The sequence below is a fragment of the Mandrillus leucophaeus genome, unplaced genomic scaffold, assembly GCF_000951045.1.
Source record: "Mandrillus leucophaeus isolate KB7577 unplaced genomic scaffold, Mleu.le_1.0 Scaffold54, whole genome shotgun sequence".
In the NCBI taxonomy this organism is placed as follows: domain Eukaryota; kingdom Metazoa; phylum Chordata; class Mammalia; order Primates; family Cercopithecidae; genus Mandrillus; species Mandrillus leucophaeus.
This window is the reverse complement of record NW_012105808.1, coordinates 2,405,246-2,427,733: the sequence shown is the minus strand read 5'-3', so window position 1 is coordinate 2,427,733 and position 22,488 is coordinate 2,405,246. Positions and strand designations below refer to the sequence as shown.

At 55.7% G+C, this 22,488-nt stretch overlaps 2 protein-coding genes across 2 annotated transcripts in view; one reads left to right on the top strand and one right to left on the bottom strand.

The window, feature by feature from the left end:
• THOP1 (thimet oligopeptidase 1) overlaps positions 1–14,307 on the bottom strand; it is a 26,465-nt gene extending 12,158 nt beyond the window's left edge. Inside the window, exons 1-5 of the mRNA XM_011997452.1 lie at positions 14,101–14,307; positions 8,826–9,038; positions 4,502–4,650; positions 2,830–2,937; positions 2,195–2,297 (exon numbers count right to left, since the gene is read on the bottom strand). Coding sequence (XP_011852842.1) covers positions 2,195–2,297; positions 2,830–2,937; positions 4,502–4,650; positions 8,826–9,038; positions 14,101–14,116 — 589 coding nt within the window. The 5' untranslated portion in view covers positions 14,117–14,307. The remainder of the gene's footprint in view (positions 1–2,194; positions 2,298–2,829; positions 2,938–4,501; positions 4,651–8,825; positions 9,039–14,100) is intronic.
• Positions 14,308–16,422: 2,115 nt separating this feature from the next.
• SGTA (small glutamine-rich tetratricopeptide repeat (TPR)-containing, alpha) overlaps positions 16,423–22,488 on the top strand; it is a 28,187-nt gene continuing 22,121 nt past the window's right edge. The window contains exon 1 of the mRNA XM_011997451.1: positions 16,423–16,555. The gene's annotated coding sequence lies outside the window, so the exon portion shown is untranslated. The remainder of the gene's footprint in view (positions 16,556–22,488) is intronic.

The following is a 22,488-nucleotide window of genomic DNA, read 5'->3' as shown; positions in this document are numbered from 1 at the left end:
GGAGATGGCGGTGTCGGGAGATGGCAGGATTGGGTACTGGGGCCTTCAACAGGCAGCCAGGTCATGTGGGCTCCACCTTCAGGAATGGATGAAGGTATGGACGGGTTAATGTGGCAGTGGGACTGGGGCTTTGTGAGGAGGAGGGACCTGGGTGGAACCGGCTCGCTCAGCCCCCTCCCCTTGCCAGGTGACACCCTGGCCGCCTCAGGGCTCCAGAGTCCCCACCAGGAAGAAGGCCCTCGTCAGATACAGCCCCTCGACCTGGGACTTCTCAGTCTCCAGAGCCGTGACAAGTTAATTCCTTTTCTTATAAACTACATGGCTTTAGGTCTTCTGTTGTAAGCAGAAGAAAAGGGACTAAGGCAGTGTCTCCTGACAAGTGACTGCCCACGACACCCCGGGAAACAGGTCCCGGGGCAGCGGAGAGCCCTGGAGGACCTCACCCAATGTGCTAGCCGCCCGCGTGATGGTGTCACCCGGCCACATGGGACTCAAGCCACCTGCACGGGAGGCCCTGCAGGCCGGACAAATGAAACAGCGCTCCCAAGAGTTAGACACCAAAATCGACAAACACTCTTGAGTTTGCAGGATGGCAAACAGGAAAACCAACAGGCAGAGAAAACACTGACAAGAACAAAACTGGCGGAAACCGGCTGGAACCCACATGAGCCAGCAGAGTCTGTGTAGAACCAGCTCACGGACGCCAACTGAACTTCCACCGCGCTTCACACCAACGTCCCCAGGATTCGCACCGGGACCCTGAGCTGGCATGGACAGATAACTGTGCGTGCCCGAGGACCTTCCAGACCTTCCCTTTTCCTTCCACCAATCACCTGCTCATCCCAGAACCCACCTCTACACCTTCTTGAATGAAAGTACGCCTGAAAGCCGGCGCAGGAGGCAGATTTGAGCTTGACGCCCGGTCTCCTTGGGAGTCACTTGCAACTGAAAAGCTTTTGTTTCCTCAAAACCTTGGTGCCATGGCACTGGCTTCCAGCACATCGGACACCGAGCCCTTCTGCTTGCTAACATGGGCAGGTGGGAGGGGCAGCCCCACAGGGACAGCGCAGGTGGCGGGGACAGTGTGGGTGGCCACGGGGACGGCGCGGGTGGCTGCAGGGACGGTGTGGGTGGCCACGGAAATGATGTGGGTCATCAGTGCACCACTGAGTGGTAGGCTGGGCTCCCGGGGCTGGGAACGTGCTTTACGGCAGATCGTAGCCCGCTGTCGCTCCTGAGTGCCCGGAGTTGAGGGGGTAGGATGTGCTGCCCGAGACACAGAAGGGCCAAGCGAGGGGCTGGCAGCCAAGCTTGGCGATGCCTGATGTGCGAGTGCTCCCTCAGGAAACATGCACCCAGCTGACCGCACATCAAGCCACCCGTGGAGGCCTTGGGCCATGAGGGCCTTGTCCCCACCTGTCACCTCAGTGGCAACCACATTCAAAATCTAGAAGTGGAGGTTATATTCTGTAGCACCCATCAGAATGTTCCGGCCCGGCTAGGTGCGATGGCTCATGCCTGTAATCCCAAAACTTTGGGAGGCTGAGGCAGGCAGATACCCTGAGCCCAGGAGTTTGAGACCAGCCTGACCAACACAGCGAAACCATCTCTACTAAAAATAAAAAAATTGGCCAGGAGTCATAGCATAAGTCTGCAGTCCCAGCTACTCAGGAGGCTGAGACAGGAGACTCACTTGAACCCAGGGGGTGGAGGTTGCAGTGAGTGGAGATCGCACCACTGCACTCCAGCCTGGACAGTAGAGCAAGACTCCATCTCAAAATAAATAAATAAATCAATAAATAAAATAAAATAAAAATAAAGGCAGGCAGGAAGTGGGGTCTCAAGGGAAAACTGTGGTTACCTCAGGGCCACGGCTGAGTCTGGCACCCTTGGCCGCCCAGTCCGGCCTGGGCTCCCGCCACTGCCAGGGACATTTTCTATCAGGGCGGCATCTTGGTGGGACAGACCACGGCCCTCCCCAAGGAGGGGTCAGAGCTTTTGGCTGTAAACGGCCCTGGAGTGCTCCCAGTGAGGAAAGCCCTCGGCCCAGGGCGGTCAGGTCCATGTACCTCGGCCTCCCGCCGCCCTTCAGCACAGAAGCCCACAGGAGGAAGCGGCAGCCCCCGAGGGCCTGGCAGGCCTGCAGTGAGTCCCAGGACCGATGGCAACCCATTCCCCACAGCCCAGCCCCTACCTAGCTCCTCGAGCGTGAAGGGCAGGAAGGTCGTGTCCTCGTTCAGGTTCTTGTTGAAGTCGATGCACAGGAGGCTCAGTTTCTTCTTGATGCTTTTGATTTTCTGGAGACAAAGGCAAGACGTGAGAGGAAGGAGAGACCGGGGCGGGCGCTGCAGGAAGACGCAAGGTCCTGGGAACACTCCCACCAAGGGCTGAGGGAGCACTCCCCACACCCAGCACTCCCTGGGACGCAGCATTCCCTGTGCCCAGTACTCCCCAGGATGGAGCACTCCCTACACCCGGTACTCCCCACACCCAGTACTCCCCGGGACCCAGCACTCCCCCTGCCTGAGCACTCCCTGAGCTCAGTACTCCCCATGCCCAGTACTCCCCGGGACCGAGCACTCCTCACACTCAGCACTCCCAGCACCCAGCACTCCCTGTGCCCAAGCACTCCCTGAACCCAGCACTCCCCAGGACCCAGCATGCCCTGGGACCCAGCACTCCCTGAACCCAGCACTCCCCGCACCCAGCACTCCCCCTGCCATGTACTTCCTGCACCCAGCACTCCCTGGGACTGAGTACTCCCTGTGCCCAGCACTCCCTGGGATCGAACATTGCCCACACCCAGCACTCCCTACACCCAGCACTCACGTCCTGAGTTTCCCTGGGGAGGTGAAGCCCATTTCTCCGGCCCAGCTTGATTAGCCGCTCCAGGTACCGTGCAGCCTCGGGCCTCAGTGAGTCCTTCTGAACTTTCTCCTGGAATAAAAACGTCAAAGCATGTAGGACGTGGGCCAGTGCAGCTGCTCCAAAGAACAGTTTGGCAGTTCCTTAAAAATCTGATCATCTGGCCCCCATGTGACTTGGCAACTGCACTGCTGGGCATTTATCTCAGAGAAATGACGACCTGCGACTACACAAAACCCAAGCGAACATTTGCTTTGTTTGGACGAGCCCTGCACTAACATCAGCCCAGAGCTCCTTCACCAGGGCGGTGGCCGAATGGGAACAAGATTGCTGATTGCCCCCAGGTCCGTATCAGGGTGTAGATGACACCATAGTCTTGCAAAACGTCACCACTGGGGGACATGGGCAAAGTTGACAAGGGCACTCGATTATTTCCTGCACCGGCATGGGAACCTCTCGTTGTTTCAACAGAAACTCTGGGAGGTGGAGGTGGGAGGATTGCTTCGGCCCAGGAGTTTGAGACAAGTGTAGGCAACATTGTGAGACCCTGTCTGTATTTTTAAAAAAAAAAAAAAAAAAAAAAAAAGGCTCAGCATGGTGGCTCACGCCTGTAATCCCAGCACTGTGGGTGGCCAAGGTGGGCAGATCACAAGGTCAGGAGATTGAGACCATCCTGGCTAACATGGTGAAACCCCATCTCTACTAAGAATACAAAAAAAAAAAAAAAATTAGCCGGGCGTGGTGGCGGCGCCTGTAGTCCCAGGTACTAGGGAGGCTGAGGCAGGAGAATGGCGGGAACCCGGGAGGCGGAGCTTGCAGTGAGCCGAGATCGCGCCACTGCACTCCAGCCTGGGCGACAGAGGGAGACTCTTCTCAAAAAAAAAAATTAAATAAATAAATAAAAATAATAATAATCCACTGCTATCATGGGCCACCCTGATCTGTATTTACCAAAGCACCAGGGCTGCACGTTCCTGACACTGGGGGACACATCAGCACCCCCTTCCTGGGGGTCCTCGCCTAAGAGGATAAGCAGCAGCAGGACCGGGGGTCCTCGCCTAAGAGGATGAGCAGCAGCAGGACCGGGGGTCCTCGCCTAAGAGGATGAGCAGCAGCAGGAGGGTCTCTGGGTCTCTTCTGATCATGTGACACCAACAGCAAAGCCCCACTGCATGCTGGGAGGAGCATCAGGGGAGCAGAAGCCCACGCAGCCACGCCACCAGGCCCTGTCAGCTCACGCCACGTGGGGATGGGGTATCTGGGTCACACCTAGGATGGCCAGGAAAGGAAAAGCAAGTGCACATGCTGTGATCCCAGCACTGTGGGAGGCTGAGGTGGGCGGGTCACCTGAGGTCAGGAGTTGGAGACCAGCCTGACCAACATGATGAAACCCCATCTCTACTAAAAATAAAAAAAATGGGCCGGGCACAGTGGCTCACACCTGTCTTCCCAGCACTGTGGGAGGCCAAGGTGGGCGGATCACTTGAGGTCAGGAGTTCGAGACCAGCCTGACCAACATGGTGAAACCCCGTCTCTACTAAAAATACAGAAATTAGCCGGGCGTGGTGGCGCGTGCCTGTAATCCCAGCTACTCGGGAGGCTGTTCACACTCCCTGCGGGGAGCACTCCCCCTCACCTGGAGCCACACAATCCTCTGGTACACGTCCTCCCTCATGCTCATCTCCACGTCGAACTCAGAGAGCTTCTTGTCGGCCTCCGTGCTGGCCGTTCGGATGTCCTTGGAGGGAGAAACATGCTGGGGGAAGTCAAGGATATTCCTCTGAACTAAAACAGGGAGACCAGGGAGACAGCTGTGAGAATGGGCCCTGGTGCAACTGGCAGGTGCTGCCGGACCCCTCTCCCAGGCCCGTCTGCTGGATCCCCCCATGAGCTCTCTCCTGCCTCAGCCTCCCAAGTAGCTGGGACTACAGGCACATGCAACCGCCCCTCCAGGCTGGGCCCTGGAATGGAGAAAGGAGGTGCTGTCGCCTGTGTCCTTTCTTTGGCCTGATCTTACAGACCAAAGAAAAACATGGATTCAACTCAAAGCCCTCCAAGGCAAGAAGGACCCCAACAGACAGAGCTGGGTGTGAGGAAACAGAAAGGCTGGCGGAGTTCCCTTCCAGAGAGAGCTGCAGCTGGCGATGGGCACATTTAAATGCATGAACGACTCACACTTTCCTGAGCACATCTGCACTTTAGGTTGAGCAGAGGAAATGCCAGTGGCTAGAAAAGCATAGGCTTTAGGCCGGGTGCAGTGGCCAAGCCTATAATCCCACCCTTTGGGAGGCCGAGGCAGGCAGATCACTTGAGGTCAGGAGTTCGAGACCAGCCTGGCCAACAAGGTGAAACCCCATCTCTACCAAAAATACAAAAATTAGCCGGGCGTGGTGGCGCGCGCCTGTAATTTCAGCTACTTGGGAGGCTGAGGCAGAAGAATTGCTTGAACCTGGGAGGCGGAGGTTGCAGGGAGTTGAAATGGTACCACTGCACTCCAGCCTGGGTGACAGAGTGAGGCTCCATCTCAAAAAAGAAAAAAAAAAGCTTTAAAATGGAGTCATCCCACAACCCCCAAGACTCCACTGCAGTCATCCAGCCGGGAGACACGAACACACATCCACACCGGAATCTGCACGCGTGCACTCACAGCAGCGCGATTCGCAATTGCCAAAAGGCCCATCCACGAGTGAACGGACTGACAAGATGTGGCCTCTGCCAAATGGAACATGACTCAGCCATGAAAAGGAACGAGGCTCTGGAACAGGCTGCGGTGTGGATGCAACCCAAGGACGTCACATGCAGAGAAAGAAGCCAGACACAAAAGGCCACACAGTGTGTGATGTCATTTTTTTTTTTTTTTTTTTGAGACGAAGTATCACTCTGTTGCCCAAGCTGGAGTGCAGTGGCATGATCTCGGCTCACGGCAACCTTCAGCTCCTGGGTTCAAGTGATTCTCCTGCCTCAGTCTCCAGAGCACCTGGGATTACAGGCACATGCCCGGCTAATTTTTTTATTTTTAGTAGAGACGGGGTTTCACTATGTTGGCCAGGCTGGTCTTGAACTACTGACCTCACGATGCACCCACCTCTGCCTCCCAAAGTGAGGAGATTACAGGCGTGAGTCACCGCGCCCGGCTGTGTGATGCCAGTTCTATGAAATATCCATCCACAGAGGATGGCTACCCACAGGCCCGTCCACAGAGACAGGAGGGGACGCATGGGTGCTGGGGCTGGGGGCAGAGGAGATGGAGCGTGACCACTGAAGGGTATAAAGTTTCTCTCTGGGGTTATGAAAATGCTCTAAAATGAAAGAATGGTGACAGCTGGGCAACACTGCAAATTTATTAAAAACCACTGAAGGGTGTGGTTTTGTTTGGTTTGTTTTTCTGAGACAGAGTTGCACAGCTGTTGCCCAGGCTGCAATGCAATGGCATGATCCCGACTCACCGCAACCTCCACCTCCCGGGTTCAAGTGATTTTCCTGCCTCAGCCTCCCAAGTAGTTGAAATTATAGGCATGAGCCACCACGCCCGGCTAATTTTGTATTTTTAGTAGAGACGGGGTTTCTCCATGTTGGTCAGGTTGGTCTCAAACTCCTGACCTCAAGTGATCCACCCACCTCGGCCTCCCAAAGTGTTGGGATGACAGATGTGAGCCGCTGCCGGCCTGAAGTTTGTGGTTTAAATGGGTGAACTGTATGTGATGCAAACCATATCTCAATGGAGCAGTTTAAAAAAACAAATCAGCCAGGCACGGTGGCACACACCTGTGCTCCCAGCTACTCAGAAGGCTGAGGCAGGAGGACCACTTCAGCCTGGGAGGTTAAGGCTGCAGTGAGCCATGACAGCGCCATGCACTCCAACCTGGGTGACAGAGCGAGACTCATTCTAAAACAATAAAACAAAACTAATAATAATAAAATTTTTTTAAAAAGCATATACTTTGCAGAAGAAAGACCTAAATTCAAATTGCAGTCCGGTCACTACCTCGATTCTGGGCCAACAGAAACGTCCCCAGGCCTCAGTGTGTTTGGAGGAGGCTCCGTGCGTTTGGAGGGGGATGGGCTGGGCACAGTGGCTCATGCCTGTAATCCCCGCACTTTTGGAGGCCGAGGCAGGCAGGAAGCTTGAGCTCAGGAGTTCTAGACCAGCCTGGGCAACATAGCAAGACCTCATCTCTATTAAAAATTAAAAAAAAAAAAATCAGCCAGGCGTGGTGGAGCTCACCTATCATCCAAGCTACTTGGGAGGCTGAGGTGGGAAGATGGCTTGAGCCTGGGAGATGGGCGCTGCAGTGAGCCATGATCACACCACTGCACTATAGCAGCCCGGGTGACAGAGCAAGACCCCGTCTCAAAAAATCAACACACAAGCTCGTAGTGGGGGCTCTCGGCCAGGCCTGATGCTGGGGCTGAAGAGAGAAAAAAATAGGCTCTGTCCCCTCGGGATTTATGGGCGACCGATTAGACAAGCAACTGCCGGGATGAGTGTCAGTGCCGTGCAGGGACTAATCCAAGCGGCTGGCACGGGGACAGGAGGAGCAGGAAGGGCTCCCGGGCTAAGTGGACTTAATCTGCGATCAGAGAGAAGCCGGGCATTCAGCAGAGCACAGGGCGAGGGGCGCGAGGGGCAGGAGGGGCTGGCTGGGGAGGCCCTGGCTGGGGGAGGGTGCCAGGCACGAGGAGACTGCGTGTCCAGGCACAGACAGTGCAGGGTGCTGAAGACCACACCGAGGATGCTGGGCGTCACCCTGAGGACAGCGGAAAGGCTCCGAGGGGAGCAGCAGGGCCGATTTCAGTTTCCTTTAACGCTGCTTCTCGCCACCATGTGAAGGAGGAGAAGAAAGGCTGCAGGAGGGGAAAGCGGGGCACGGGAGGGGGAAATGATGCCCGGCACCGCTGGGCGCCCTAAGAGGGAACTGGTATCACCTGAGCCTCAGGAGACTCCTGCGGGAGAGACCAGGGGCCACCATGTGGCTGAGGAGGGGAAACCAAGGTCCCGCTGGGTTCTAAGCCACTTGTCAGAAGCCACAGGGAGTGGGAAGAGGGTTAGGATTTCAAGCAGGGGCTGTAGACTCTGCAGGCTCGGGGTGATTGTGGAGTTTCAGCCCTCTCTCCAGCCCCCAGCTCAGACAGCAAACCCTCTGGAGGCCGCACGGCACGGGCCACGGAGGCCAACCCTTTCAGGGGATGCCTTGGGAACACAAGAGAAGTCCTGGGCTGAACTCAAGGATTCTCGATGGGTCCCAGCAAAAAGGCCTTCTGCTAGATGGAAGGGCGGGGAGTTGCCTCACTCAGAGCTCCCTGCCGAGACTCTCTGGGTCTCTTGGTCAGGCAGGTACACTGTCAGCCTTAGGCAGAGCTCGGGAAGCAGGGTCCCTAACCCATGTCACCAGGTACCTCACTCCTCTCCGTGAGCACAGGGACCCCAAGGAGAGGAGGAGGATCGGGCTGAGGGCGAGGAGGATGCCCAAGGTCATGAGGTCACTCCCGCCGCAGGGCAGGGAGGCAGAAGCCAAAGGGGCCAAGTTCAGTCATTCAGAAAGAAAACAAATACCCGCCTTCCCGGGCCAGGGAAAGAGGTCAGACAGGGTCAGGTTTCAAGGCTGCTGGCTCTGGGAGAGGCTGGAGAGGTGTGCTGTTTAGACATCTCCGGCTCTCAGATCACACAACCAAGGGGTCCTTTGAACGGACGAGGCTGTGAAACGGAGCAGAGCACAGGCAGAACTGCCTCTCTCCGACACCTCCAGTGACCAGCACCTGCCAGATGCCTCCGTCCAGCCGTCCGGTTTAGCCACCACAACAGCCTGGGAGTAGGTGGCGCTGCCCTGTGCTCAGGGGCAGGATGCTGGTGACACTTCACGCCGGGTTCTGAACCTGCTCCACGGACTGGGCTGCTCCTGCCTGCGGTGCCACCTCCCTCGGCACCTGTGGCCCACACCCAGACCCTGCCTGGGACTTACCTGTGTAGGTGACCTCCACGTCAGCCAGCGCCTTGAGCGTGCTCTCATAGGACACGTCCTCAAACTCCTGGGCGCCCACCTGGTCGTAAACGCGCTTGGTCTGCTCAATGAGCTCCCTGGTGCGCTCCTCTATCTGCTGGGCGCTCAGGTCCCATCGCAGGTCGTTCGCCACAGAGCACGGAGACGCCGCGTCCACCACGTCTCCTGCACAGGCTGCGCAGAAACAAAACCCAGTGCCAGGCAGGTCTGCTTTTGGTTCAGTTAGGGTCAAAATGAGGAGGGTAGAGGGAAAGGAGGGATCACCCGCTTCTCATCCAGAAGAGTGAGGTCCAGGGCTCTAGTAGGGAAGAACAGACTGATCAGTCTCTAGAGCAGGAGGCAATTCTGCCATCAATCCCCTCCAGGGGACCCTGGGTGACATCTAGCACACCTGTGGCTGTCACGGCTGCAGATGCTCCTGGTGTGGAGTGGCTGGAGGCCAGGGATCCTGCTTAGTACCCCGCAGTGACCAGGACGGCCCCAGCAGAGAACAATCCAGCCCGGAATAGAGATAATGCTGCTGTTAAAAATCCCCGGCTGGGCGCGGTGGCTTGTGCATGTAATCCCAGCACTTTGGGAGGCCGAGGCGGGTGGATCATAAGGTCAGGAGATCGAGATCATCCTGGCTAACACGGTGAAACCCTGTCTCTACTAAAAACACAAAAAATTAGCTGGGTGTGGTGGCGGGAGCCTGTAGTCCCAGCTACTCAGGAGGCTGAGGCAGGAGAATGGCGTGCACCTGGGAGGCAGAGTGTGCAGTGAGCCGAGATGGCGCCACTGCACTCCAGCCTGGGTGAAAGAGAGAGACTCCATCTCAAAAAAAAAAAAAAAAAAAAATCCCCCTGCCCGACTGGGCGTGGTGGCTCACGCCTGTAATCCCAGCACTTTGGGAGGCCAAGATGGGCAGATCACAAGGTCAGGAGGTTGAGACCAGCCTGACCAGTATGGTGAAACCCCATCTCTACCAAAAATACAAAAATTAGCCGGGCGTGGTGGCGCGCGCCTGCAATCCCAGCTACTCAGGAGGCTGAGGCAGAACTGCTTGAACCCGGGAGGCAGAGGTTGCAGTGAGCCGAGATACTACCACTGCACTGCAGCCTGGGTGACAGAGCGAGACTCTCATCTCAAAAAAAAAACCACAAAACCCCCGTCCTAGAGTAGAGACACCATGCACAGATCAGCCTGTACAAACCCCTGGGTGTTCACAAAAGGCGAGGTCCAGGACCACCCACGCACTGCTCAATCCCTGCCATGCCAGAGGGGAAAGGTGAGGTATGGGGGGTTACGGGAAGAGTCCCTTCTTCCACCTGCTTCTTCCACACCCCACACCCAGCGAGGGGAACACGCAGGCCCCCATCCATGGACTCATCAAGAAAGTCAGGCTGGCGTGTGGCCGCGCCAGACCCACAGGTGCTACGGGCGAGTCATATGTGGCCTGGCCACTCACTCCAGGGCCTCTCTGAGAAACGGGCAAATGGAGCCCGATAACAAGAATGGCAGGCGGGGGCTCCGGGCAGCGAGGGCAGCTGCGGGAAGGGCGACTACGTGAAGAAAGTCAGTGCGGCTCGGCACAGAGAAGGCAGCAAAACCACCTGGAAACCCCTAACGGTGCAGAACCCGGGGACCAGCAAACAGTCCTGCAGAGGACCCGGGGGCCAGCAAACAGTCCTGCAGAGGACCCGGGGGGCCAGTAAACAGTCCTGCAGAGGACCCGGGGGCCAGCGAACAGTCCTGCAGAGGGCCCGGGGGCCAGCGAACAGTCCTGCAGAGGACCCGGAGGCCAGCAAACAGTCCTGCAGAGGACCCGGGGGGCCAGCAAACAGTCCTGCAGAGGACCCGGGGGGCCAGCAAACAGTCCTGCAGAGGACCCGGGGGCCAGCAAACAGTTCTGCAGAGGACCCGGGGGCCAGCAAACAGTCCTGCAGAGGGCCCGGGGGCCAGCGAACAGTCCTGCAGAGGACCCGGGGCCAGCAAACAGTCCTGCAGAGGGCCAGGGATTTTCAGCTTTGTAGCCCACGTATGTTTTCTGTCTCATCCAAAAACCATCTTCAGTTCCAGGGGTGTACAAAAATAGGCAGGCCTGGCCAGGTGTGGTGGCTCACGCTTGTAATCCCAGCACTTTGGGAGGCTGCGGCAGGCAGATCACTTGAGGTCAGGAGTTCGAGACCAGCCTGGACAACATGGCAAAACCTCGTCTCTACTAAAAATACAAAAATTAGCTGGGTGTGGTGGTGCAGGCCTGTAATCCCAGCTACTCTGGAGGCTGAGACAGGAGAATCGCTTGAACCCAGGAGCCAGAGGTTGCAGTGAGCCGAGATTGCACCACTGCACTCTAGTCCAGGTGACAGAGCAAGAGTCCATCTTGGCCAGGCACGGTGGGTCGTGTCTGTAATCCCAACACTTTGGGAGGCCAAGGTGGGTGGATCACCTGAGGTTAGGCGTTCAAGACCAGTGTGACCAGCATGGAGAAACCCCGTCTCTACTAAACACATAAAAATTAGCCGGGCGTGGTGGCGGCACCTGTAATCCCAGCTGCTCGGGAGACTGAGGCAGGAGAACCGCTCGAACCTGGGAGGCGGAGGCTGCAGTGAGCTGAGATCGTGCCACTGCACCCCAGCCTGGGCAACAAGAGTGAAACTCCGTCTCGAAAAAATAGGCAGGCCAGAGTTTGCCAACTCCTGGTGTAGATGACAATGAAGGCTTTGAACTTCGATCCTGAGTGCAAAGTGGAGCCCTGGAAAGGGACAGGAAGGGGACGGGACGGTGGCACTAACAATCGGATGTGCATTTTAACAAAGGCTGGGGCAGGTACAACAAGCGAGCTCAGAATGCAGGAGCTGAAGTCAGAGGGTCCGGGTGCGGACCCCACCTCTGCCACTTGCTCACTCTGGGATTCTGGCAAGAAACGTTAACTCCCAGGCTTCCCACCTGCAAAACGGGAACAATTCAGGGGGCAGAGAACAAGAACCGTCTAAGAATTCAGTGAGGAATGAAGGCGAAACATCTTGTATCCTGAATACCACCAGAAAGTTTTCAAGAGGTAGCTGTTATTACAGACCATGTTGTGCTGTCCAAAAACTCTTGGGGCCGGGGACGTTTCACCACTCAGAATTCCCCCCATTGTAGGAAAGTAAGAGTCCAAGGACCATGGATTCCAAATCGCTAGGGAGGCCGGGGCAGCGCTCCGAAATCCAATGACTCTTTCTGCAGCGAGCAGCAGGAATACGCACCAGGGCCTCTCCCTGCCTGCACTGTGGCCATCCGGGCCGGATCGTTCTCTGCGGTGGAGCTGTCCTGGGCGCTGCAGGGTGCTGAGCATCCCCGGCCTCCATCCACTCCATACCAGGAGCGCCCCCCAACTGTGACAACCACAAATGTCCCCAGACATGGCCCAGTGTCCCCTGAGGAAGCACAATCACCCCAGCTGAGAATCAGTGATATTCGCTAAGTGGGAAAAAGAAAGGCTCTCAGTCGGTCGGTCAGTTGCGGTCACTTTCTGGCCAAATGACTTTGCTGTAAACTTACGGCAAACCTTTCAGTTTACAGAGTATTTAGGATTTTAGAACTGCAAAAAAGGGACTGTGGATCTACATTAAACCGTGGGGTAAAGAAGAGCTTCAGGGGCTCTGAAAGGACGGAGATCAACGGGAACTGGAATTGTCAGAAAATTCTCCTGGAGGAGTTAGGATTTGAAAAACTTGTGGACGTCAGTTCATCCTGTAAATATCTACTGATTGTGCCAAGGATCCAGTAGCAAACAAGGCAGACGACATTCCTTCCTTCCCAAGGCCTGAATATCCCCGATTATCATTATTACAATTATCACCCTCATTGCAATGGGCTGGACAAAGAGCTGGGGGAATGTGGCTGGGCAAGAGAAAAGTCAAGGTTGCGGGCAAGGATTTGCCTCAACAACAACCAGAGTGACTCTAAAATCGGGTACGGTGGCTCACACCTGCAATCCCAGCACTTTGGGAGGCCGAAGCAGACGGATCACTTGAGGTCAGAAGTTCAAGACCAGTCTGGTTAAGATGGTGAAACCCCATCTCTACCAATAATACAAAAATTAGCGGAGTGTGGTGGTGCGCGCCTGAAATCCCAACTACTTGGGAGGCTGAAGCAGGAGAATCGCTTGAACCCGGGAGGCAGAGGTTGCAGAGAGCCTCTGTGGGCAGAGATCGCACCACTACACCCTGGCCTGGGAGACAGAGAGAGACTGTCTCAAAAAATAAATAAACAAATAAAGAAAAAACACTTAGCATCACCCCTTTGCCTTTAAATTAAAAGGGTCTTGGCTGGCTACAGTGGCTCATGTCTGCAATCCCAGTACTCTGGGAGGCCGAGGCAGGTAGATTGCTTGAACCCAGGACTTCAAGACCAGCCTGGGCAACACAGCGAAACCTCGTCTCTACAAAAATCAGCCAAGCGTGGTGGTGCAGGTCTGTAGTCCCAGCCACTCAGGAGGCTGAGGCGGGAGGATTGCTTGAGCCCAGGAGTTCCAGGCTGCAGGGAGTCGTGATCGCACCACTGCACTCCAGCCTGGGCCCCAAAGTAAATAAATAACACAATAAACAGGTCCCCTCTTTACGTTCCAGCCAAACTGACTTTCTGCTTTCCAAACACGTTCCCTCCTCCCGGGACGCCTCCTTCCCCGGTCCTGGCAGGACACCTGCTTCTCCCAATCAAGCAAGTCAAGGCTCACCTCTTCGGAAAAGCCCCCCAGGACCACCCTCTCCCTGGGAATGCCCCGTTCGTGTTTATTTGCTCCCTGGGACTGCCCTGTTCGTGTTTATTTGCTCCCTGGGACTGCCCTGTTCGTGTTTATTTGCTCCCTGGGACTGCCCTGTTCGTGTTTATTTACTCCAGAGCACCGATCCCTCCCTATCTTCGATCCTCTCTTGCTTATTTACTTGTTGAATGTCTATCTCTGGCTCTAGAATTCCGGGAAAACGGGGACTGGAGTCCTCAAATCACGGCCTCCCGAGGGTTCGCCACGGGGCCCGACCCATCCGGAAGGGAAGCGCCATCAACTTTGCAGAATGAATGAAGCGCTGGAAAAGCTGGTTCCTTCATTCGGCAAACGAAAGAGCGGGGTCGCCCACCTCCCCCGCTGCCCCTCCAGCCCGGCCGAGGGTGGCTCGGGGACCACTCCGCTCCAGCCTTAGGCCCAAGTCGCGACCCCGGGAGGAGCGAGGGTGCAGGGGAGCCTGGGTCCGGCGAGCGGGGTAGTCGGTACCTGCGGGGGGCTTCATGGCGGGTGGGTCTCCGCCTGCGGCTCCCTCCCTCCTTCCACCTGCTACGCGTCCAGCCACCTCGGCCACTGAGGCCGCCTCTCTCGGCCCAACCGCCGCCACCGCTGCCACGGCCGCCTGAAGACCAAGGGACCCGCCGCCTGCGCACCCGGGGCATGCTGGGGCGGCGCGTGCACAGGGTGGGCAGGACGCACGCGTGCCCAAGCCCCGCCCACACCTAAAGGAGGCGGGCCGACACGCTGGAGCTCTCTGCGCATGCGCTCAACTCTCCCAGCCGTCATTGGTCTCGGGGTTGCGTGGGCGGAGCCTCTTGCGGTACCCCTCCAGAGCCGCTGGGGTGGCTAGAAAGGACGGTTTCCTTGGAAACCGCACGCCGCCGACGCCTCTCAGCCTCTGTCTGAGCGGTTCTTTCCGCGGAAACTTCGCCTGGGCTTCAGGCTACGGTGTTATTGTGTGCTTATCTCCCTTCTTATAGCTGTGTGTTGGGCCAGTGTTATTATCGATCGCTAACTGTATCCCAGGCCCACTTTCCAGCATCTGAATCAGACGAATCAATTACATTAACCAGAAGTTTTGGTGTTTGGTTGTTTTTGAGACGGAATCTCGCTCTGTCGCCCAGGCTGGAGTGCAGTGGCAGCAATCTCGGCTCACTGCAACCTCCGCCTCCCGGGTTCAAGCAATTCTCCTGCCTCAGCCTCTCGAGTAGCTGGGACTACAGGCGCGAGCCGCCACGCTCGGCTAATTTTCGTATTTTTAGTAGAGACAGGGTTTCACCATGTTGGCCAGGATGGTCTTAATCTCTTGACCTCGTGATCCGCCCGCCTCGGCCGCCCAAAGTGCTGGGATTACAGGTGTGAGCCACCGCGCCCGGCCAAGGTTTTTTTTTTTTGTCAGAAACATAAGCAAGTAAACTGATTCATGTCAAATAACAGGTGTTTTGGAACAGTGCAGTAACCTGACCTACATCCAGTGTTGTGGGTTGAAACAAAAAACATCTTGAACCGTCTGTCTTGAACTGTTATGGCACCCAGAAAAAACAATGTACTACAATTAAACTGGCAAAAACGAAGCAACCGACCTCCTTTCTTTCCTTTTTTGTTTTTTGTTTTTGTTTCGTTTTGTTTTGGAGGGACTGGACGGAGTCTCACTCTGTCGCCCAGGCTGGAGTACCATGGCGCGATCTCGGCTCACTGCAACCTCTGACTCTCGGGTTCAAGCGATTCTCCTGCCTCAACCTCCCGAGTAGCTGGGACTACAGATGCCCGCACCACGCCCGGCTAGTTTTTGTATTTTTAGTAGAGACAGGGTTTCAGCATGTTGGCCAGGCTGGTCTCGAACTTCTGACCTCAAGTGATCTGCCCCTTGGCCTCCCAAAGTGCTGGGATTACTGGTGTCAGCCACCGCGCCCGGTCTCACCTTCTTTATTTCTGCAAAAGAAATTAAAATAATCCACGCCATTAATCGTGCATGTATTTCGAGTAGGACAACAATGAATTGGGAGAACATTTCTGGCAACTATAACTCAGATGGTGATCAGTTTTCTGTCGTCCTTGGAAATTTCTCATCTCTCATCTCTATTTTTTTTTTTTCCATATGTCTTGAGCACACCAAGCTTTTACATTGGCCTTCATTTTCGCTGTTCCCTGTGCCTGGGGTCCGTTTGGACTTTTTCCTATCCTTGAAATCCAAATCTAAAGGATGATCTTTCCTACCCATACCATACAACTTAGCTCCTGGTGGCAATCACACCACCTTCATTTTTTTTGTAGTGTTAGCTGTGAAATTTCTTGTTTATCTATTTATGTACTAGTTTATTAGTTTATAGTTCGTCTACCCCAATGCAAAATAATGACAGTAGACACTTTGCTGGTTTTTATGACTGGTTTGCAATAAATGTGGAATATTAGGCACCTGCTGCCTACTAATGTTTCTATTCTCACAAGCGTCTCATAAACTGACTGCATGAAAGAATGCATTTGTGGGTGAGTAGATGGGTGGGTGAATAAATGAACAAAGATAGCGAGCGGACAACACTGACTCCCATTCATTGCGGGGCTATGACGCTCTGGAGTCCAGGTGGCCAAACGCGGCTGCACCACGTGGCCGGCCCAGCACCACGTGGTCAGCTCGGCGACCGGCTGGAGTCAGCCACTGTTCCACCGTGCACCGCTTCGTTCCCGCCCTAGAGGGCAAACCAGCCCCGACTTCCGGCCTCCATTAGGTCGTAGAGGTCAGTTGCCCTAACGACCAGCTGGTTCCCGCCTCTACGTTGCGTCACTTCCTTCCACGCCCACCTCGATCATTAACGCGCCTGTGCAGAAGGGAAGCAACCCGGGGCGCCCTTCTTCTGCGCAGGCGTCGCGCCCGGGGGCCGGGGCCGGGCGGCTCCGCGGTGCGCAAGCGCAACCGTCGGTGGGTCGGGGATCGGTCGCCTGAGAGGTGAGTGAGGGGCACTGTGCTGAGCCTGGCGGGTGTGGGGTCTGCGACTCGGGGCTCACGGGGCCCCAGAGCCCGTAAGAGGTTGGGGATCGTGAGGCCAGGGTCAGCGCGACCCGCGGGGTCCTGTGAGTAGGCGGAGCGGAGGGGAAACTGAGGCCGGGCGGCATCGGGCAGGCCCTTCGAGCCCTGATCTCCCTTCCCCGGGCCCCAGGTCCTGGAAATGCTGGTCCGCGGACTGGTGGCGAGGACGGCTGGAGGGGAAGGCGCCCCGCATGTAGTGAGCGCTCGCTGGGTGTTCGCTGCCGTTCCGCTCTTACTAACTGCCTGGAAAAGTCGTCCCTGTGACTCGGGGACCCCCGTTTGTGGGGACTCAAGTCGGGGCTCTGGTCCCAGCGCCGCCAGTCCCTACCTGGGTGACCTTGCCCAGCCTCTTGGCGTCTCGGAGCCTCAGTTTTCCCCTCTGTAAAACGGGCGTTGTCAGAAGTCCCTGCCTGGGAGAATCAGAGCCGCCGCAGGGTCCAGCGGAATCTGAGAACTCCAAAGAATTAGCAGCCGTTCGTCTTATTTCATGTTTAGAGTCTTCTTCTGCATATCGTGCTAGAGGTGGGGGAAATCTGGGATTCAGAACCAGCCCACCACCACCACCCACCCGCTGTGTAAACCTGGATGAGTCGCTTTCCCTCTCTGAGCAAACCTTCTTTTTCGTAAACGAGTTGTAAAAGCAGATGTCTCGGAGGGTCATTATGAGGATAAGCCCACATTCAATTATTTGATCAGGTGCCTGGAACTTGATAAGAGAGAGCTGGCTTGAGAACAGCTGTTTTTGTTATTAGGTGGCAGAAAATTGCAGTGCAGTGTGCCTCTCAGAGGTTGGATCATTGTCGCATTTACTTTTGTTTCTGTCTCTGATTATTCGTTCTCTCTGCCTTTTCCCTCCCTTGACCAGTGGTTCTCAACCAGGAACAATTCTGTGCCCCACAGATTCTTGGTGACATTTGTGCTTTTCACGATTCAGGAGACCCCCTGGTTTGGAGTCGGTGGAGGCCAGGGTTGCTGCTCAACACCCTGCAGTGCCCAGGACGGCCCCACCCCAGAAAACGTTCCAACTTTGAATGTCAATAACGCTTTAAAAACCACACCCTACCATACGGGTGGATCACCTGAGGTCAGGAGTTCGAGACCAGCCTGACCAATGTGGTGAAACCCCGTCTCTCTTGAAAATACAAAACTTAGCTGGGCATGGTGGCGTGCACCTGTAATCCCAGCTACTCAGGAGGCTGAGGCAGAAGAATCCCTTGAACCCAGGAGGCAGAGGTTGCAGAGACCCAAGATCACGCCACTGCACTCCAGCCTGGGTGACACAGCGAGACCCTGTCAAAAAAAAACCAAAAAACAAAAAAAACCTACCCTAGATCAATGATTCTTCACCAGCATGGGCAGCTGGGAGTGTGTGGGCCCGGGAAATGGTATACAAAGTTTTGTGTGTGCACCCAATTTTGTGCGGCGAGAAGTGGCTACTTTGGAGTTTAGCTTCTCAAGTGAGGCTGCCTGGGTTCAGAACACCTCATTTGCATCCTCCTAGCTGGGTGGTCTTGGGTGGTCCCCATCTTTCCAAGCCTCAGTTTTTCTTCTGTGGAATGGGGATTATAAAAGTAACCACCTCAGGTGTGTGAGGATTCAACCGGGCAAGGTATCAGCTAACTGACCAGAAGGCCAAATCCACCTCTGGCCTGTTTTTGGGAATGAAGGTTTGTGGGAACACAGCCACACTCCTTGGTTTGCATGTTACCTGTGGTTGGTTTTGAGCTAAGAAGACACAGTTGAACAGTTGCCGTAGGGACCTTAGCGCCTGCCGAGCTGAAGACAGTCTGGCCCTTTTCAGAAAAACCTCTGCTGACCCCTAAAATAAGCTATCGCATGTACAGCACTTAGCTGGGTGCCTGGAAAGCTGTAAGCGCGCCAAGGATTTGAGCTGAGGTTTATAATTAAATCTTCCTAGAAGGGTGAATGATTCCAAATGGGGGTGAGCTCTGCCCCAGATTGGACGGATCCTTGAGAGCGGCAGTCTTACTCAATTCTATGGTTGTTTTTTTGCCAAAACCCAACAGTGGCCCTGGTAGGAAGTGCTCGGTACAGGCCGAAGGCATAAAAGGGGTGGTTTGAGATAGGGTCTTGCTCTGTCGCCCAGGCTGGAGTGTAGTGGCGCAATCTCCGCTCACTGCAGCCTCGACGTCCCGGGCTGAGGCCCCCCCACCTCAGCCTCCTGAGTAGCTGGGACTACAGGTGTGCACTACCACACCCGGCTAATTTTAGTATTTTGTTGTTTTAGAGATAGGGTTTCACCGTGTTGCCCAGGCTGGTCTCAAACTCCTGGGTTCAAGCGATCCTCCACCTTGGCCTCCAGAGTTCTGTGGTTACAGGCGTGCCTCACTGCACCTGGCCCGTTTTCTGTTTTACTGAGGTGGAAACAGAGACCCAGAGAGAAATGGCCTCCCCATGGAACTTGACCACGTGTCTGTGAATTTTTCAACCATCGAAGGCTTTCCTGAGTCCATAGGGTTTAGACGCTGCCAGATGCTGGCGTTCAAAGGGAAGCTGGGTCTGTCAAGAGGTAGAAAGCCTTGTAAGAGATGCTGGGCCAGAGATGGAGTTTGCAGGAATACTAGATTCTGTCCTAGAGTTGGGCAGGAGAGGTGAGCACTTGAGTTTGAGTGGCACGTACAGGGTTTGGTGTAGGCCCCACAGACCACCCCCAGCTGGTGGGGGGGCCTCCTATGCACACTCCTGGGGTTCCAGGAGCACTTGAGGGCTTTTATGTGTACAGTGACCTCCTGGTGGCATTTTAGAAGAAAGTGGACTTCGATGTGGGGAGTGGGCAGGGGACTGAGCTAGAACTCGGGTGTCCTGAGAGGGAGTGAGGAGCAGGGCACCTGGCTTTCCTGCCCTGCCGTTGGTGAGAAGCAACGTGGATTTGGGATGGAGGCGGGCAGAGTGTTCACAGAAGGCGGTGGGCAAGAGCGGGCGCTTCCTACTGGGGTGTAAGGAGGTAAGATGGCCTCAGTTTACGAGGATGTTCTGTTTCTTTCCATTGAATGATCCATTCTGGGCAGGGAAATAAGGAAGAGAGGTGGTTGTGAGTTTTTTGTCTGGTTTTAGAGACAGGGTCTCACTTTGTCACCCGGGCTGGAGTACAGAGCCCAGTCACAGCTCACTGCAGCCTCCAACTCCTGGGCTCAAAATGATCCTCTCGCCTCAGCCTCTGAAGTAGCTGGGACTACTGATGTGTGCCGCCACGTCAGGCTAATTTTTTTTTTTTTTTCTTTTGTGGAGTCTTTTGTAGGGTCTCACTATACACTGTATAATAGCCCAAACTGGTCTCGAACACCTGGACTCGAGCGAGTCTCTCGCCTCGGCCTCCCAAAGTGCTGGGATTACAGGCGTGAGCCCCCGCCCCTGACCGAGGGGGCCGTGGTTTGATTTTGGTTTCATTTTCATGATAAAATGAAAAGGTGGGATGTGGAGTCCTCGGCTCAGAGCCGAAAGGGACACTGAAGCCCCCTCCACGGGAGCTGGCGCCACCCCCACGGGCCAGCACTCCTCCCACCCTCACTTGTGCGGCCTCTGCCTTGAGACCAGGCCTCGGCCGTGGCTCCTGCGCACCCATAAAGCCGTCGCTGTTGGGAGACACAGCAGGCCTTCTCTGAGAATGCTGTCCTGCAGCCAAACCCTCCAAGTTGTGGTTGTCCCAGAGACAGCGAGTGCCAAATGGCAGTTGAGGAAAATGCGTCCTCATGCCTGCTGGACCTCCCTCCGAAGAGCAGAAAACTTTCTGACGGGAAAGCCTGGCTGCTGAAGCAGATTTGAGAACCGTTTGATGATGTCCCCCACCTTGGGGATGGCAGAGAAGCCACAGGTCCCAGCAGCCCCGGCCTGTGTCACGTGCGGGGCGGGGCCGTGCTTACCTTAGGTGAGCTGTCCTCCACCACGGACCGCGGTTCTGAAACCGAGAATACCCTGCAAACAGAAGGTTTTCAGAAAGTTCACAGCCAAGTCATCTGGCCAGAGAAAGCTGACCCGTGCTGACTTCCAGCCTTCCTTCTTCCCACTTAGTGGCCGCCATGATTTACAGCTGGGGGCGGTTTGGCAGCGTCTGGGGACGTGTGTGGTCGTCTCAGCCGGAGAGTGTTTCAGGCGTGCATGGGGGGAGCCAGGGCTGCCGCTCAGCCGCCTGCCGTGCGCAGGACAGAATCATCCACCCAAGATGCCCACGGTGCCACGGGGGAGACGCCTGCGTTAATTATTTGGGAAAAAATTGAGCCTGCTCCCTGTTCACACAGACACCAGAATAAACTTCCAGCGGGGCAGAGGGTGGGAATCGGGGTCCCCAGGTCCTCGGATTCGCCGCCTCGCTCCCTCTCCGTGTAGCGTGTAGATTTATCTTTTGTTGTGTTTTGTTTTGTTAGAGACAGGGTCTCACTTTGTTGCCCAAGTTGCTCTCAAACTCCTGGGCTCAAGCAACCCTCCACAGTTTGTGAATTTCAATGGGTGCAGCCTCCTGGGACCTTGGTAGAGCAAATAATCACGGGACACAGAGTCTCTTGGGGATCAGTGGCATCCCCCAGCCCAGGGAGTCTAAGCTGGGGCACTTCTGCTCAGCTGTGCCCCAGGCTAACGGGGAGGGGGCAGGGTGGAGACCACGAGGCCAAGAGGTTCTCTGGGCCGTGGAGGGTGTTGCAGGAGAGAAAACAGCATGTGCAAAGGCCCTAGGGTACAGAGGCGCTGGCGGGACCGGGAGGGAGGAGTGTGACACAGTGAGGATCACTCTTCCACTCTCTGAACCCTCAGTGGATCCCTAGCCACCCGCCACCCCGTCCAGTCCTCACACCTCAGTCTAAGAGAGAAGGAAACCGGTACACCAAAGATGAGATTTCTTGGTTTAGAAGGAGCGCACATCCCCCTCCACACACCCGCCCCCAGCGTGGATCGTGCTAGGCCCTGCGTGCCTGGAATGCTAAGCCGCGTTCCAGCTGTCACTGGTATGATCTTGTGTGTGCCACCTGTCTGGGCCTGTCACCCCTCTATAAGAGGGGGCTGTGACCCCCGCCTTCTAGGTTTAAGGGGGGACTCAGCCAGGTGTGGGTTTTTTTTTTTTTTTTTTTTTTTTTTGAGACGACGTCTCGCTGTGTCTCCCAGGCTGGAGTGCAGTGGTGCGATCTCAGCTCACTACAATCTCCACCCCCCAGGTTCTAATGACTCTCCTGCCTCAGCCTCCCAAGTAGCTGGGATTACAGGCGCCCGCCACCACGCCCCACGCCCGGCTAATTTTTGTATTTTTAGTAGAAGCCAGTCTGGTCACGAACTCCTGACCGTCTCAGCCTCCCAAAGTGCTGGGATTATAGGCCTGAGCCACCACGCCCGCCTCAGGTCTTGTTTCTCCTGGTTGCTGTTGCCTCTTCCGAATCTGAAGTCACCAAGTGAGGTGTGTTTGCGTGGGGATCCTGACCTGAGGCCGCCTGTTACAGAATCCTTTCCAATGAAACCTCTGAAAAGGTGTCGGCACCATTCTCAGCTGAAGACAACTGGCTGGGTGGGACCCTCGTCTCAAAGACCCCAGACTTTGAAAAGAAACTGTTATTTTTCTCAGGCAGGGTCTTGCTGTCTTTCCCAGGCTGGAGTGCAGGGGTGCTCACTGCGGCACGGACCTCCTGGGCTCAAGCGATCCTCCTGCCTCAGCCCCTCAAGCAGCTAGGGCCACAGATGTGCACTACCACACCCAGCTAATTTTTTAATGTTTTGCAGAGCTGGGGTCTCCCTGTGTTGCCCAGGCTGCTCTTGAATTCCTGTGCTCAAGTGATCCTCCCACTTTGGCCTCCCAAAGTGCTGCTGGGATCTCAGGTGTGAGCTGCTGTGCCCGGCCTTTTTTTTTTTTTTTT